Source organism: Oncorhynchus mykiss, chromosome 17, assembly GCF_013265735.2.
Source record: "Oncorhynchus mykiss isolate Arlee chromosome 17, USDA_OmykA_1.1, whole genome shotgun sequence".
Classification (NCBI taxonomy): domain Eukaryota; kingdom Metazoa; phylum Chordata; class Actinopteri; order Salmoniformes; family Salmonidae; genus Oncorhynchus; species Oncorhynchus mykiss.
The window spans coordinates 17,686,493-17,702,154 of record NC_048581.1 but is presented as its reverse complement, the minus strand read 5'-3'; the positions used below and the strand labels follow the sequence as shown (position 1 = coordinate 17,702,154).

Below are 15,662 nucleotides of genomic sequence, written 5' to 3'. Positions count from 1 at the left end.
CATTTCACCAGTCCCGACAAGGAAAACCTGGACCAGTGGGACATTTCACCAGTCCCGACAAGGAAAACCTGGACCAGTGGGACATTTCACCAGTCCCGACAAGGAAAACCTGGACCAGTGGGAACATTTCACCAGTCCCCACAAGGAAAAAGGCTATTTTAGGGGTTAGGTTTAGGGTTACAATTAGGGTTAGTGTCAGAATTAGGGGTTAGGTTTAGGATTTAGGTGTTAAGGTTAGGTTAAGGGGTCGTCACTTCCTGTTGAACATTTCCTGTTGAAGCAGGAACGAGGGAGAGCTCGGTTTGTTGTTTTGAAAAGATTGTTGTTTTGAAAGTGTATTTGAAAGTTTCTTAGTTGCTAGCTAACTTTTTAGTACGGATCCTTGGCATCAGTTGCTGGGACTGCTACTCTCTGTCCAGTGATCCTGCACACCAAGGCCGGGTCTGAGGAGCTATTTGGCGTAGCAGCTACCCTAGCTGCTAGCCAGCTGCCTATCAAGCTAGCGGGAATTATTGAGGGCTTGAAAGCAGCCTAGTCCTGTGGGACTGGAAAAGCTGTTTGTTGTGTTCAATCTTCCCTGTGACCTGTCCTGTCTGGAACTGTGAGGAGTAACAGCCTAACATTTGTTGCTAGCTACCATGACAAAGACGGCTGGAGGACCGTTAAACAAACAGAAATACTTCTCCAAGCAGTTGTTACAAACAACAAGAAAATAGCTGCAAGTGTTTTGTCCAAATACGGGTCAATTCAATGAATAAAATAATGGACGACCTGACCTGAGAGGTCCAGGACCTGAAACCAGTTTGTAGTTCTCCCAGGGTCTCAGCTCGATGAGTTTAAACAGGAAAATGGCAGATGACAGCAATCTGTAAGTCACTGAGAGAGGACATCAGTTCTGTGTGTGAATCCATGATAACAATGACGGATAAATCAGACTTCCTCAAGGGACAATCAAGGCGGAACAACATGGTTGTGGACAGAATTGCAGAATATCCACATGAGACCTGGACGGTGTCTGAGGACAACGTGAGGAAAATGAACTCTGAGAAATTGAAGATGGACCACAGGAAGATTGAGGTGGAGCGCTCCCACAGGACTGGAAAACCCACCACCGGTCCAGGTGACAGGCCCAGACCGATAGTGGTCAAGTTCCTGAGGTTCAAGGACAAGGTAGCTGTCCTGGAAAGAGCCAAGAACTAGAGAGGAACATATATTTTCCTCAACGAGGACTATCCTGAAGCTGTGCGTCAGAAGGATCATCAAGGACATCAACCACCCGAGCCACTGCCTGTTCACCCCGCTATCATCCAGAAGGCGAGGTCAGTACAGGTGCATCAAAGCTGGGACGAGAGACTGAAAAACAGCTTCTATCTCAAGGCCATCAGACTGTTAAACAGCCACCACTAACATTGAGTGGCTGCTGCCAACACACTGACAATGACACTGACTCACTCCAGCCACTTTAATAATGGGAATTGATAGGAAATGATGTAAATATATCACTAGCCACTTTAAACAACGCTACCTTATATAATGTTACTTACCCTACATTATTCATCTCATATGCATACGTATATACTGTACTCTATATCATCGACTGCATCCTTATGTAATACATGTATCACTAGCCACTTTAACTATGCCACTTTGTTTACATACTCATCTCATATGTATATACTGTACTCGATCACATCTACTGTATCTTGCCTATGCTGCTCTGTACCATCACTCATTCATATATCCTTATGTACATATTCTTTATCCCCTTACACTGTGTATAAGACAGTAGTTTTGGAATTGTTAGTTAGATTACTTGTTGGTTATTACTGCATTGTCGGAACTAGAAGCACAAGCATTTCGCTACACTCGCATTAACATCTGCTAACCATGTGTATGTGACAAATACAATTTGATTTGATTTGATTTGAGAAGGGGAAAGAACTGATCCCAGCCATGAAAGCTGCCAGAGCGTGTAGAGACATGTCTTATATCCGTTATGACATTCTCACTATCCACCCTCCCTATGACATGCTCACTATCCACCCTCCCTATGACAGGCTCATTATCCACCCTCCCTATGACAGGCTCATTATCCACCCTCCCTATGACAGGCTCACTATCCACCCTCCCTATGACAGGCTCATTATCCAACCTCCCTATGACATGCTCACTATCCACCCTCCCTATGACAGGCTCATTATCCACCTTCCCTATGACAGGCTCATTATCCACCATCCCTATGACAGACTCATTATCCACCCTCCCTATGACAGGCTCATTATCCACCCTCCCTATGACAGGCTCATTATCCACCATCCCTGTGACAGGCTCATTATCCACCATCCCTGTGACAGGCTCATTATCCACCATCCCTATGACAGGCTCATTATCCACCCTCCCTATGACAGGCTCATTATCCACCCTCCCTATGACAGGCTCATTATCCACCCTCCCTATGACAGGCTCATTATCCACCCTCCCTATGACAGGCTCACTATCCACCCTCCCTATGACAGGCTCATTATCCACCCTCCCTATGACATGCTCACTATCCACCCTCCCTATGACAGGCTCATTATCCACCTTCCCTATGACAGGCTCATTATCCACCATCCCTATGACAGGCTCATTATCCACCCTCCCTATGACAGGCTCACTATCCACCCTCCCTATGACAGGCTCATTATCCACCCTCCCTATGACATGCTCACTATCCACCCTCCCTATGACAGGCTCATTATCCACCTTCCCTATGACAGGCTCATTATCCACCATCCCTATGACAGACTCATTATCCACCCTCCCTATGACAGGCTCATTATCCACCCTCCCTATGACATGCTCACTATCCACCCTCCCTATGACAGGCTCATTATCCACCCTCCCTATGACAGGCTCATTATCCACCCTCCCTATGACAGGCTCATTATCCACCCTCCCTATGACAGGCTCATTATCCACCATCCCTATGACAGGCTCATTATCCACCATCCCTGTGACAGGCTCATTATCCACCCTCCCTATGACAGGCTCACTATCCACCATCCCTATGACAGGTTCATTATCCACCCTCCCTATGACAGGCTCATTATCCACCCTCCCTATGACAGGCTCATTATCCACCCTCCCTATGACAGGCTCATTATCCACCATCCCTATGACAGGCTCATTATCCACCATCCCTGTGACAGGCTCATTATCCACCCTCCCTATGACAGGCTCACTATCCACCATCCCTATGACAGGCTCATTATCCACCCTCCCTCCCAGAAGCCTGGAAGGGATGAGAGAACCAAGCCTATGGGTTCGTAGCCTCAACCCCGCAGCGCACACACACCAATTGATTAATGATTGATTCATTTGTTTGATCTTTTCCATATTATGTCTATCTCTGAGAAGATACCCAGGAAAGGACTGAAAATAGCACATATTAATAAATGTAGCCTTAGAAATAAGGTTCATGAAATCAATAACTTATTAATATCAGATAACATTAATATATGAGCCATTTCTGAGACTCACTTAGATAATTAATTTGATGATACAGCAGTAGCAATACAAGCATATAGCATCTATAGAAGAGACAGGAATGTTTTTGGGGGAGGTGTTGCTGTATATATTCAGAGCCATATCCCTGTAATGCTTAGAGAAGATCTTATGTCAAGTGTTATTGAAGTGTTGTGGTTGCAGGTTCATTTGCCTCATGTAAAGCCTATTATTTTGGGGTGTTTCTATAGGCCACCAACTGCTAACAGTCAGTATCTAAATAATATGTGTGAAATGCTTGATGGTGTATGTGATGTAAACAGAGAGGTCTACTTTTTGGGGGACCTGAATATTGACTGGTTTTCCTCAAGCTGTCCACTCAAGAGGAAGCTTCTCACTGTAACCAGTGCCTGTAATCTGGTTTAGGTTATCAATCAACCTACCAGGGTGTTTATAAACACTACAGGAACAAATTGTGCATAAGAGATCATACAAAAGATTTTCCTGTGACTCTTATGTGGATGATGTAAAAAATATTTGTTGGTCTGTTGAGATTAACAAGGAGCATCCAGACGCTGCACTTGATGAATATATGAAATTGCTTCTTCCAATGTTTTGATAAACATGCACCTGTTAAGAAACTGACTGTTAGAACTGTTAAGGCTCCATGGATTGATGAGGAAATGAAAAACTGTATAGTTGAAAGAGATGGGGAAAAGGAGTGGCTAATAAGTCTGTCTGCACATCTGACTGGCTGACTTACTGCAAATTGATAAATTATGTGACTAAACTCAACAAAAAATAAGAAACTGTATTATGAAGCCAAGATCAATTATATAAAGAATGAAGGAAAACAACTTGAGTACTTTAAATGAAATTATGGGCAGAAAGACAAATTCCACTCCATCTTTTATCGAATCAGATAGCTTATTCATCACAAAACCATTTGATGTTGGCAATTATTTGATGATAATTGATTACTTCATTGGCAAAGTGGGCAAACTTAGGCAGGAAATGCCAACAACGAACAGAGAACCATCGTATTCATGCATAATAAAAACAAATAATGAAAGAAAAGCATTGCGAGTTTGAGTTGTGTAAAGTTAGTGTGGGAGAGGTGGAACAATTATTGTTATCGATCAATGATGACAAACCTGGCATTGACAACTTAGATGGGAAGCTACTGTGGATGGTAACTGACTCTATAGCCACTCCTATCTGTCATATCTTTAATCTGAGCCTAGAGGAAAGTCTTTGTCCTCAGGCCTGGAGGGAAGCCAAAGTAATTCCGCTACCCAAGAGTGGTAAAACAGCCTTTACTGGTTCTAACAGCAAACCTATCAGCTTGCTGCCAGCTCTTAGCAAGCTGTTGGAAAAAATTGTGTTTGAACAAATACAATGCTATTTCTCTGTAAACAAATGAACAACAGACTTTCAGCATGCTTATAGAGAAGGACACTCAACATATACTGCACTGACACAAATGACTGATGATTGGTTTAAATAAATTGATAATAAGAAGATTATGGGAGCTGTACTGTTAGATTTCAGTGCAGCCTTTGATATTATTGACCATAACCTGTTGTTGAGAAAACGTATGTGTTATGACTTTACAATCTCTGCCTTATTGTGGATTCAGAGCTATCTATCTAATATAACTCAAAGAGTTTTCTTTAATGGAGGCTTCTCTAATGTCAAACATGTAAAGTGTGGTGTACCGCAGGGCAGCTCTCTAGGCCCTCTACTCTTTTCTATTTTTAGCAATGACCTGCCACTGGCATTAAAAAAAGCATGTGTGTCCATGTATTCTGATAATTCAACCATATACGCATCAGCAACCACAGCTAAGGAAGTCAGTGAAACTTTTAGTCGGAGAGTTGCAGTCAGTTTGGAATGAGTGGCCAGTAATAAACTGGTCCTGAACATCTCTAAAAACTAAGAGTGTTGTATTTGGTACAAATCCTTCCCTAAGTTCTAGACCTCAGATTAATCTGGTAATGAAGGGTGTGGATGTTGAACAAGTTTAGGAGACTAAATTACTTGCCGTTACCTTAGATTGTAAACGGTCATGGTCAAAACATATAGATTTAATAGTTGTTAAGATGGGGAGAGGTCTGTCTTTACTAAATAGATGCTCTTTGACACCACATTCCAAAAAGCAAGTCCTACAGGCTCTAGTTTTGTCTTATCTAGATTATTGTCCAGTCGTGTGGTCGAGTTCTGCAAGGAAAGACCTAGTTAAGCTGCAGCTGACCCAGAACAGAGCAGCACGTCTTGCTCTTCATTGTAATCAGAGTGCTGATATAAATACTGTGCAGGCCAGTCTCTCTTGGCAAAGAGTTGAGGAGAGACTGACTGCATCACTTCTTCTTTTTATAAGAATCATTAACGTGTTGAAAATCCCAAATTGTTTGCATAGTCAACTTATACACAGCTCTGACACACACTTACCCCACCAGACATGCCACCAGGGGTCTTTTCACAGTCCCCAAATCCAGAACAAATTCAAGAAAGCGTACGTTATTATATAGAGACATTATTGCATGGAACTTCCTTCCATCTCATATTGCTGAGATGAACAGTAAACCTGGTTTCAAAAAACAGATAAAGCAACACCTCACATCGCCTCTCCCCTATTTGACCTAGATAGAGTGTGTGTATGTATTGATATGAAGGCTACGTTTGCCTTTTTAAATTCATGTAGTTCTGTCCTTGAGCTGTTCTGGTCTATTAATGTTCTGTATTATGTGTCATGTTCTGTGTTGGACCCCAGGAAGAGGAGCTGCTGCTTTTGCAACAGCTAATGGGGATCCTAATAAAATACCACATACCAAAGAGGAGAGGTTAGGTAAAATAGGATATTGAATGGGAATCAATTGTTTGGTTCCCACAACGATAGTAAAATAAACGTGTGAGTGTGTGTTCTCGCGCACATGGGTGTTTAAACTTACCCTGGGTCCTGTTTTCTCCATATAGCCCTCCTTCAGAAAGTTCCGGGTCAATTTGGGCATCAGCTGAAAAATATGATTAAATACAGAGTGATATTGTGTGTGTACTTGTATGCGTCCGTGTGTGTGTGTGTGTGTGTGTGTACTCACCTCCGCATCATTAGCCCCTGGGAAGGCCACCTTTAGATAGTGGAGCTGGATGGCCCTTATAGAGTTGAACCAGTCTACGATCTCCTGATGGAGAGAGAGGGAGAGAGAGGGAGAGAGAGAGAGAGAGAGAGAGAGAGAGAGAGATAGAGGGGGGAGGAGTGAGCTACCTTGCTGAATTGATCCATGCACATCCATATACAGTGACAGACACCCCCACACAGCTACCTTGCCGTTGTCGTGGTAGAGGAAGATGTTTCTGGTGTTGTAGTCTTTCAGGTAGGTGATCTGTAGTCCGTTGGGGTTACCTATCTTCTCTGGCTGGAAGGCTGCGTTGATAGAGTCCACCTTGATCACCGCTTTAGGCTCCTTGGCCTAGAGAGAGGGGAGGTACAGAGAGAGTTAGGGGTGGTGGAGGGGAGGGAGAGAGAGAGTTAGGGGGTGAGAGGGGATGGAGAGAGAGTTAGAGGTGGGGGAGGGGATGGAGAGAGAGAGAGAGTTAGAGGTGGTGGAGGGGAGGGAGAGAGAGAGAGCGTTAGAGGTGGTGGAGGGGAGGGAGAGAGAGAGAGAGTTAGAGGTGGTGGAGGGGAGGGACAGAGAGAGTTAGGGGTGGTGGAGTGGAGGGAGAGAGAGAGTTAGAGGTGGTGGAGGGGAGGGAGAGAGAGAGTTAGGGGGTGAGAGGGGATGGAGAGAGAGTTAGAGGTGGTGGAGGGGATGGAGAGAGAGTTAGAGGTGGTGGAGGGGAGGGACAGAGAGAGTTAGAGGTGGTGGAGGGGAGGGACAGAGAGAGTTAGAGGTGGTGGAGGGGAGGGAGAGAGAGAGAGTTAGAGGTGGTGGAGGGGAGGGAGAGAGAGAGAGAGTTAGAGGTGGTGGAGGGGAGGGAGAGAGAGAGAGAGTTAGAGGTGGTGGAGGGGAGGGGAGGGAGAGAGAGAGAGAGTTAGAGGTGGTGGAGGGGAGGGGAGGGAGAGAGAGAGTTAGAGGTGGTGGAGGGGAGGGACAGAGAGAGTTAGGGGTGGTGGAGTGGAGGGAGAGAGAGAGTTAGAGGTGGTGGAGGGGAGGGAGAGAGATAGTTAGGGGGTGAGAGGGGATGGAGAGAGAGTTAGAGGTGGTGGAGGGGAGGGACAGAGAGAGTTAGAGGTGGTGGAGGGGAGGGGAGGGAGAGAGAGACAGAGTTAGAGGTGGTGGAGGGGAGGGACAGAGAGAGTTAGAGGTGGTGGAGGGGAGGGGAGGGAGAGAGAGAGTTAGAGGTGGTGGAGGGGAGGGACAGAGAGAGAGAGTTAGAGGTGGTGGAGGGGAGGGACAGAGAGAGTTAGGGGTGGTGGAGTGGAGGGAGAGAGAGAGTTAGAGGTGGTGGAGGGGAGGGAGAGAGATAGTTAGGGGGTGAGAGGGGATGGAGAGAGAGTTAGAGGTGGTGGAGGGGAGGGACAGAGAGAGTTAGAGGTGGTGGAGGGGAGGGGAGGGAGAGAGAGACAGAGTTAGAGGTGGTGGAGGGGAGGGACAGAGAGAGTTAGAGGTGGTGGAGGGGAGGGGAGGGAGAGAGAGAGTTAGAGGTGGTGGAGGGGAGGGACAGAGAGAGTTAGGGGTGGTGGAGTGGAGGGAGAGAGAGAGTTAGAGGTGGTGGAGGGGAGGGAGAGAGATAGTTAGGGGGTGAGAGGGGATGGAGAGAGAGTTAGAGGTGGTGGAGGGGAGGGACAGAGAGAGTTAGAGGTGGTGGAGGGGAGGGGAGGGAGAGAGAGACAGAGTTAGAGGTGGTGGAGGGGAGGGACAGAGAGAGTTAGAGGTGGTGGAGGGGAGGGGAGGGAGAGAGAGAGTTAGAGGTGGTGGAGGGGAGGGACAGAGAGAGAGAGTTAGAGGTGGTGGAGGGGAGGGACAGAGAGAGTTAGAGGTGGTAGAGGGGAGGGGAGGGAGAGAGAGAGAGAGTTAGAGGTGGTGGAGGGGAGGGACAGAGAGAGTTAGGGGTGGTGGAGTGGAGGGAGAGAGAGAGTTAGAGGTGGTGGAGGGGAGGGAGAGAGAGTTAGAGGTGGTGGAGGGGAGGGAGAGAGAGAGTTAGTGGAGGGGAGGGACAGAGAGAGTTAGAGGTGGTGGAGGGGAGGGGAGGGAGAGAGAGAGTTAGAGGTGGTGGAGGGGAGGGACAGAGAGAGTTAGAGGTGGTGGACGGGAGGGACAGAGAGAGTTAGAGGTGGTGGAGGGGAGGGAGAGAGAGAGTTAGTGGAGGGGAGGGACAGAGAGAGTTAGAGGTGGTGGAGGGGAGGGACAGAGAGAGAGTTAGGGGGGTGAGAGGGGAGGGAGAGAGAGAGTTAGGGGGGGTGAGAGAGGATGGAGAGAGAGAGTTAGGGGGGATGAGAGGGGATGGAGAGAGAGAGAGTTAGGGGAGTGAGAGGGGATGGAGAGAGAGTTAGGGGGTGAGAGGGGAGGGAGAGAGAGTTAGGGGGGGTGAGAGGGGATGGAGAGAGAGTTAGGGGGTGAGAGGGGATGGAAAGAGAGAGTTAGGGGTGGAGAGAAGGGAAGGAGTTAGATAGTTAGGGGTGGAGAGAGGGGAGAGAGAGTTAGGGGGGGTGAGAGGGGATGGAGAGAGAGTTAGGGGGGTGAGAGGGGAGGGAAAGAGAGAGTTAGGGGTGGAGAGAAGGGAAGGAGTTAGATAGTTAGGGGTGGAGAGAGGGGAGAGAGAGTTAGGGGTGGTGAGAGGGGGATGGAAAGAGGAGGACAGAGGGGTGGTGTAGGGACATTGGAGGGTAAGGTGGCAGGTAAGGTGTGGGATGGGAGGCTGAAGGGGGAGTGGAGGTAAGGGGGAGAGAGGGGTAGGGTGCACCCGGTGGAGGAGCTGCACATCTTTGTTGACACGAGCACTGCCTTTGCATATTATGAATAATACTTTGCCAACAGTAGTTACTGTATATGCCAAGGACTCATTGGGGGGGGGGGGGGGGGGGGTTGAATTAGCACTTTAGAAGGGGAACAAATGGGCTCCAACATCTTAAGTGGAACGAACACAAGAGTAATTTAGACAAATTGGCTTAATCCCCTTTCAAATTCCCAGGAGTCAGACCTGGACATCTGATGGACTTCAGAACTCTCCAAGTTCAACCCAATTGGTAGGTTTCCATGAGAATGACAACTAAACACTTCCTCGGCTGACTGTGTAAGTAGGCATTGCCTTCCCCCAGGCAATCGACTCGACTCACAGTAGCACCCACACTGCATCACAAACACTCACTCACACATTCACACTCAATCCCCTTTCACTGTTGTAAAATACAAAGTGAAATACTTTCTGGAAGCCAGAAGAGTTAGGTATTAGACATAAAGTTACTTAACAAAGTTTAATGTGACAACTGCAGTACTTAGCACAGGATTGGTTCTCTAATTTGTTTAGTCCTGTTAAACTGAGACGGAGAGTTGGGGGGGAGAGAGAGTTGTCTGAACCTGCTGTATTGTAACGTGGCAGGCCTTCCTGTGACTCAGTGGTTAGGAAGGTGTGTGTGTTGTGTGTCCTACAGGGTAGGGCAGGCTGCAGGCCTTCCTGTGACTCAGTGGTTAGGAAGGTGTGTGTGTTGTGTGTCCTACAGGGTAGGGCAGGCTGCAGGCCTTCCTGTGACTCAGTGGTTAGGAAGGTGTGTGTGTTGTGTGTCCTACAGGGTAGGGAAGGCTGCAGGCCTTCCTGTGACTCAGTGGTTAGGAAGGTGTGTGTGTTGTGTGTCCTACAGGGTAGGGCAGGCTGCAGGCCTTCCTGTGACTCAGTGGTTAGGAAGGTGTGTGTGTTGTGTGTCCTACAGGGTAGGGCAGGCTGCAGGCCTTCCTGTGACTCAGTGGTTAGGAAGGTGTGTGTGTTGTGTGCCCTACAGGGTAGGGCAGGCTGCAGGCCTTCCTGTGACTCAGTGGTTAGGAAGGTGTGTGTGTTGTGTGTCCTACAGGGTAGGGCAGGCTGCAGGCCTTCCTGTGACTCAGTGGTTAGGAAGGTGTGTGTGTTGTGTGTCCTACAGGGTAGGGCAGGCTGCAGGCCTTCCTGTGACTCAGTGGTTAGGAAGGTGTGTGTGTTGTGTGTCCTACAGGGTAGGGCAGGCTGCAGGCCTTCCTGTGACTCAGTGGTTAGGAAGGTGTGTGTGTTGTGTGTCCTACAGGGTAGGGCAGGCTGCAGGCCTTCCTGTGACTCAGTGGTTAGGAAGGTGTGTGTGTTGTGTGTCCTACAGGGTAGGGCAGGCTGCAGGCCTTCCTGTGACTCAGTGGTTAGGAAGGTGTGTGTGTTGTGTCCTACAGGGTAGGGCAGGCTGCAGGCCTTCCTGTGACTCAGTGGTTAGGAAGGTGTGTGTGTTGTGTGTCCTACAGGGTAGGGCAGGCTGCAGGCCTTCCTGTGACTCAGTGGTTAGGAAGGTGTGTGTGTTGTGTGTCCTACAGGGTAGGGCAGGCTGCAGGCCTTCCTGTGACTCAGTGGTTAGGAAGGTGTGTGTGTTGTGTGTCCTACAGGGTAGGGCAGGCTGCAGGCCTTCCTGTGACTCAGTGGTTAGGAAGGTGTGTGTGTGTGTTGTGTGTCCTACAGGGTAGGGCAGGCTGCAGGCCTTCCTGTGACTCAGTGGTTAGGAAGGTGTGTGTGTTGTGTGTCCTACAGGGTAGGGCAGGCTGCAGGCCTTCCTGTGACTCAGTGGTTAGGAAGGTGTGTGTGTTGTGTGTCCTACAGGGTAGGGCAGGCTGCAGGCCTTCCTGTGACTCAGTGGTTAGGAAGGTGTGTGTGTTGTGTGTCCTACAGGGTAGGGCAGGCTGCAGGCCTTCCTGTGACTCAGTGGTTAGGAAGGTGTGTGTGTTGTGTGTCCTACAGGGTAGGGCAGGCTGCAGGCCTTCCTGAGACTCAGTGGTTAGGAAGGTGTGTGTGTTGTGTGTCCTACAGGGTAGGGCAGGCTGCAGGCCTTCCTGTGACTCAGTGGTTAGGAAGGTGTGTGTGTTGTGTGTCCTACAGGGTAGGGCAGGCTGCAGGCCTTCCTGTGACTCAGTGGTTAGGAAGGTGTGTGTGTTGTGTGTCCTACAGGGTAGGGCAGGCTGCAGGCCTTCCTGTGACTCAGTGGTTAGGAAGGTGTGTGTGTTGTGTGTCCTACAGGGTAGGGCAGGCTGCAGGCCTTCCTGTGACTCAGTGGTTAGGAAGGTGTGTGTGTTGTGTGTCCTACAGGGTAGGGCAGGCTGCAGGCCTTCCTGTGACTCAGTGGTTAGGAAGGTGTGTGTGTTGTGTGTCCTACAGGGTAGGGCAGGCTGCAGGCCTTCCTGTGACTCAGTGGTTAGGAAGGTGTGTGTGTTGTGTGTCCTACAGGGTAGGGCAGGCTGCAGGCCTTCCTGTGACTCAGTGGTTAGGAAGGTGTGTGTGTTGTGTGTCCTACAGGGTAGGGCAGGCTGCAGAAAAGTATCAAAGCTAAAAGAGTTTGTCTCAGTATTTGTATGATTATAACAGTGCAAAAGGAAAGTATTCAGACCTCTTCCATTTAAGAATGATGGAGCCACTGTGTTCTTGGGGACCTTCAATGCTGCAGAAATGTTGTGGTACCCTTCCCCAGATCTTTGCCTCAATACAATCCTGTCTCGGAGCTCTATGGACAATTCCTTTGACCTCATAGCTTGGTTTTTGCTCTGACATGCACTGTCAACTGTGGGACCTTATATAGACAGGTGTGTGCCTTTCCAAATAATGTTCAATCAATTGAATTTACCCCAGGTGGACTCCAATCAAGTTGTAGAAAAACATCAAGAAACAAACTTCACCTGAGTATCATAGCAACAGGTCTGAATACTTATGTAAATAAGGTATTTCAGTATTTTATTTGTAATGAATTTACAAACATTTCTAAAAGCCTGTTTTCACTTTGTCATTATGGGGTATTGTGTGTATATTGATGAGGAAACATTTTAATTGAACCCATTTTAGAATAAGGCTGTAACGTAACAAAATGTGAAAAGTCAAGGGGTCTGAATACTTTCTGTATGTTGAAGAGAGTGTTTGTGAGATGAAGACAGCAATAAATAGTCAGACTTACATCATACTTGGTGAAGTATTTCAGTGTCCCCTCTCTTTCTGAGAGAACGAATCGTCGGTTGAGGAACTGGCCGTTGTCCCGCCCCCTTTTCATCAACATTCCATCCCTCGTTCCTGTCAGTGACACAGTGACAAGCTTCTCATCAGTGCATATCTGTGTGTGTGTGTGTGTGTGTGTGTGTGTGTGTGTGTGTGTGTGTGTGTGTGTGTGTGTGTGTGTGTGTGTGTGTGTGTGCGTGTCTGTGTCTGTGTGTGTGTGTGTGTGTGTGTGTGTGTCCTCACCCTCCTCATAGGTCTGTTTCTTCCCTACCCCTGTAAACTCTTTCCTCTCGTACTTCGCTCTGATCCACTGCTCCCTCAGGACCCTGGACACACACACACACACACACACACACACACACAGATATGATATATTAAAAATCAGGAAAACTTCTCAAAATCCCCAGACAACCAAACTACATGAAAGCTCTACACACAAAACGTATATTAACTAATTACGGTCACTGTGAGAACAGCAGAACAGAGAGTTACAGTGAGTGTTATAGTGAGTGTTACAGTGAGTGTTATAGTGAGTGTTACAGTGAGTGTTATAGTGAGAGTTACAGTGAGTGTTACAGTGAGTGTTATAGTGAGTGTTACAGTGAGTGTTATAGTGAGTGTTATAGTGAGTGTTACAGTGAGTGTTACAGTGAGTGTTACAGTGAGTGTTATAGTGAGTGTTACAGTGAGTGTTATAGTGAGTGTTACAGTGAGTGTTATAGTGAGTGTTACAGTGAGTGTTACAGTGAGTGTTACAGTGAGTGTTATCGTGACCATTTGTGAGGACAGATACTCTCTGTAGGCCAGGTGTAGGACAGATACTCTCTGTAGGCCAGGTGTAGGACAGATACTCTCTGTAGGCCAGGTGTAGAACAGATACTCTCTGTAGGCCAGGTGTAGAACAGATACTCTCTGTAGGCCAGGTGTAGGACAGATACTCTCTGTAGGCCAGGTGTAGGACAGATACTCTCTGTAGGCCAGGTGTAGGACAGATACTCTCTGTAGGCCAGGTGTAGAACAGATACTCTCTGTAGGCCAGGTGTAGGACAGATACTCTCTGTAGGCCAGGTGTAGGACAGATACTCTCTGTAGGCCAGGTGTAGGACAGATACTCTCTGTAGGCCAGGTGTAGGACAGATACTCTCTGTAGGCCAGGTGTAGAACAGATACTCTCTGTAGGCCAGGTGTAGAACAGATACCATCTGTAGGCCAGGTGTAGGACAGATACTCTCTGTAGGCCAGGTGTAGAACAGATACCATCTGTAGGCCAGGTGTAGGACAGATACTCTCTGTAGGCCAGGTGTAGAACAGATACTCTCTGTAGGCCAGGTGTAGAACAGATACTCTCTGTAGGCCAGGTGTAGAACAGATACTCTCTGTAGGCCAGGTGTAGAACAGATACTCTCTGTAGGCCAGGTGTAGAACAGATACTCTCTGTAGGCCAGGTGTAGAACAGATACTCTCTGTAGGCCAGGTGTAGAACAGATACCATCTGTAGGCCAGGTGTAGGACAGATACTCTCTGTAGGCCAGGTGTAGGACAGATACTCCCTGACCTCACAAGGCTCAGAGTCAGAGAACACTACTGATACCACTGTACCACAGCACTGGGCCTGACCTCACGAGGCTCAGAGTCAGAGAACACTACTGATACCACTGTACCACAGCACTGGGCCTGACCTCACGAGGCTGAGTCAGAGAACACTACTGATAACACTGTACCACAACACTGGGCCTGACCTCACGAGGCTCAGAGTCAGAGAACACTTCTGATACCACTGTACCACAGCACTGGGCCTGACCTCACGAGGCTCAGAGTCAGAGAACACTACTGATACCACTGTACCACAGCACTGGGCCTGACCTCACGAGGCTCAGTCAGAGAACACTACTGATACCACTGTACCACAGCACTGGGCCTGACCTCACGAGGCTCAGAGTCAGAGAACACTACTGATACCACTGTACCACAGCACTGGGCCTGACCTCACGAGGCTCAGAGTCAGAGAACACTACTGATACCACTGTACCACAGCACTGGGCCTGACCACACGAGGCTCAGAGTCAGAGAACACTTCTGATACCACTGTACCACAGCACTGGGCCTGACCTCACGAGGCTCAGAGTCAGAGAACACTACTGATACCACTGTACCACAGCACTGGGCCTGACCTCACGAGGCTCAGAGTCAGAGAACACTACTGATACCACTGTACCACAGCACTGGGCCTGACCTCACGAGGCTCAGAGAACACTACTGATACCACTGTACCACAGCACTGGGCCTGACCTCACGAGGCTCAGAGAACACTACTGATACCACTGTACCACAGCACTGGGCCTGACCTCACGAGGCTCAGAGAACACTACTGATACCACTGTACCACAGCACTGGGCCTGACCTCACGAGGCTCAGAGAACACTACTGATACCACTGTACCACAGCACTGGGCCTGACCTCACAAGGCTGAGTCAGAGAACACTACTGATACCACTGTACCACAGCACTGGGCCTGACCTCACGAGGCTCAGAGTCAGAGAACACTACTGATACCACTGTACCACAGCACTGGGCCTGACCTCACGAGGCTCAGAGTCAGAGAACACTACTGATACCACTGTACCACAGCACTGGGCCTGACCTCACGAGGCTCAGAGTCAGAGAACACTACTGATACCACTGTACCACAGCACTGGGCCTGACCTCACGAGGCTCAGAGTCAGAGAACACTACTGATACCACTGTACCACAGCACTGGGCCTGACCTCACGAGGCGGAGTCAGAGAACACTACTGATACCACTGTACCACAGCACTGGGCCTGACCTCACGAGGCTCAGAGTCAGAGAACACTACTGATACCACTGTACCACAGCACTGGGCCTGACCTCACGAGGCTCAGAGAACACTACTGATACCACTGTACCACAGCACTGGGCCTGACCTCACGAGGCTCAGAGTCAGAGAACACTACTGATACCACTGTACCACAGCACTGGGCCTGACCTCACGAGGCTCAGAGTCAGAGAACAC

The 15,662-nt window shown here is 48.5% G+C and overlaps 1 protein-coding gene across 1 annotated transcript in view; it reads right to left on the bottom strand.

Annotated features, from left to right (window-relative positions):
* The window catches only part of LOC110513643 (arf-GAP with dual PH domain-containing protein 1-like), a 40,649-nt gene that overhangs the window by 10,991 nt on the left and 13,996 nt on the right, over positions 1–15,662 (bottom strand). The window contains exons 4-8 of the mRNA XM_036949171.1: positions 12,874–12,956; positions 12,593–12,705; positions 6,810–6,956; positions 6,585–6,668; positions 6,438–6,500 (exon numbers count right to left, since the gene is read on the bottom strand). Coding sequence (XP_036805066.1) covers positions 6,438–6,500; positions 6,585–6,668; positions 6,810–6,956; positions 12,593–12,705; positions 12,874–12,956 — 490 coding nt within the window. The remainder of the gene's footprint in view (positions 1–6,437; positions 6,501–6,584; positions 6,669–6,809; positions 6,957–12,592; positions 12,706–12,873; positions 12,957–15,662) is intronic.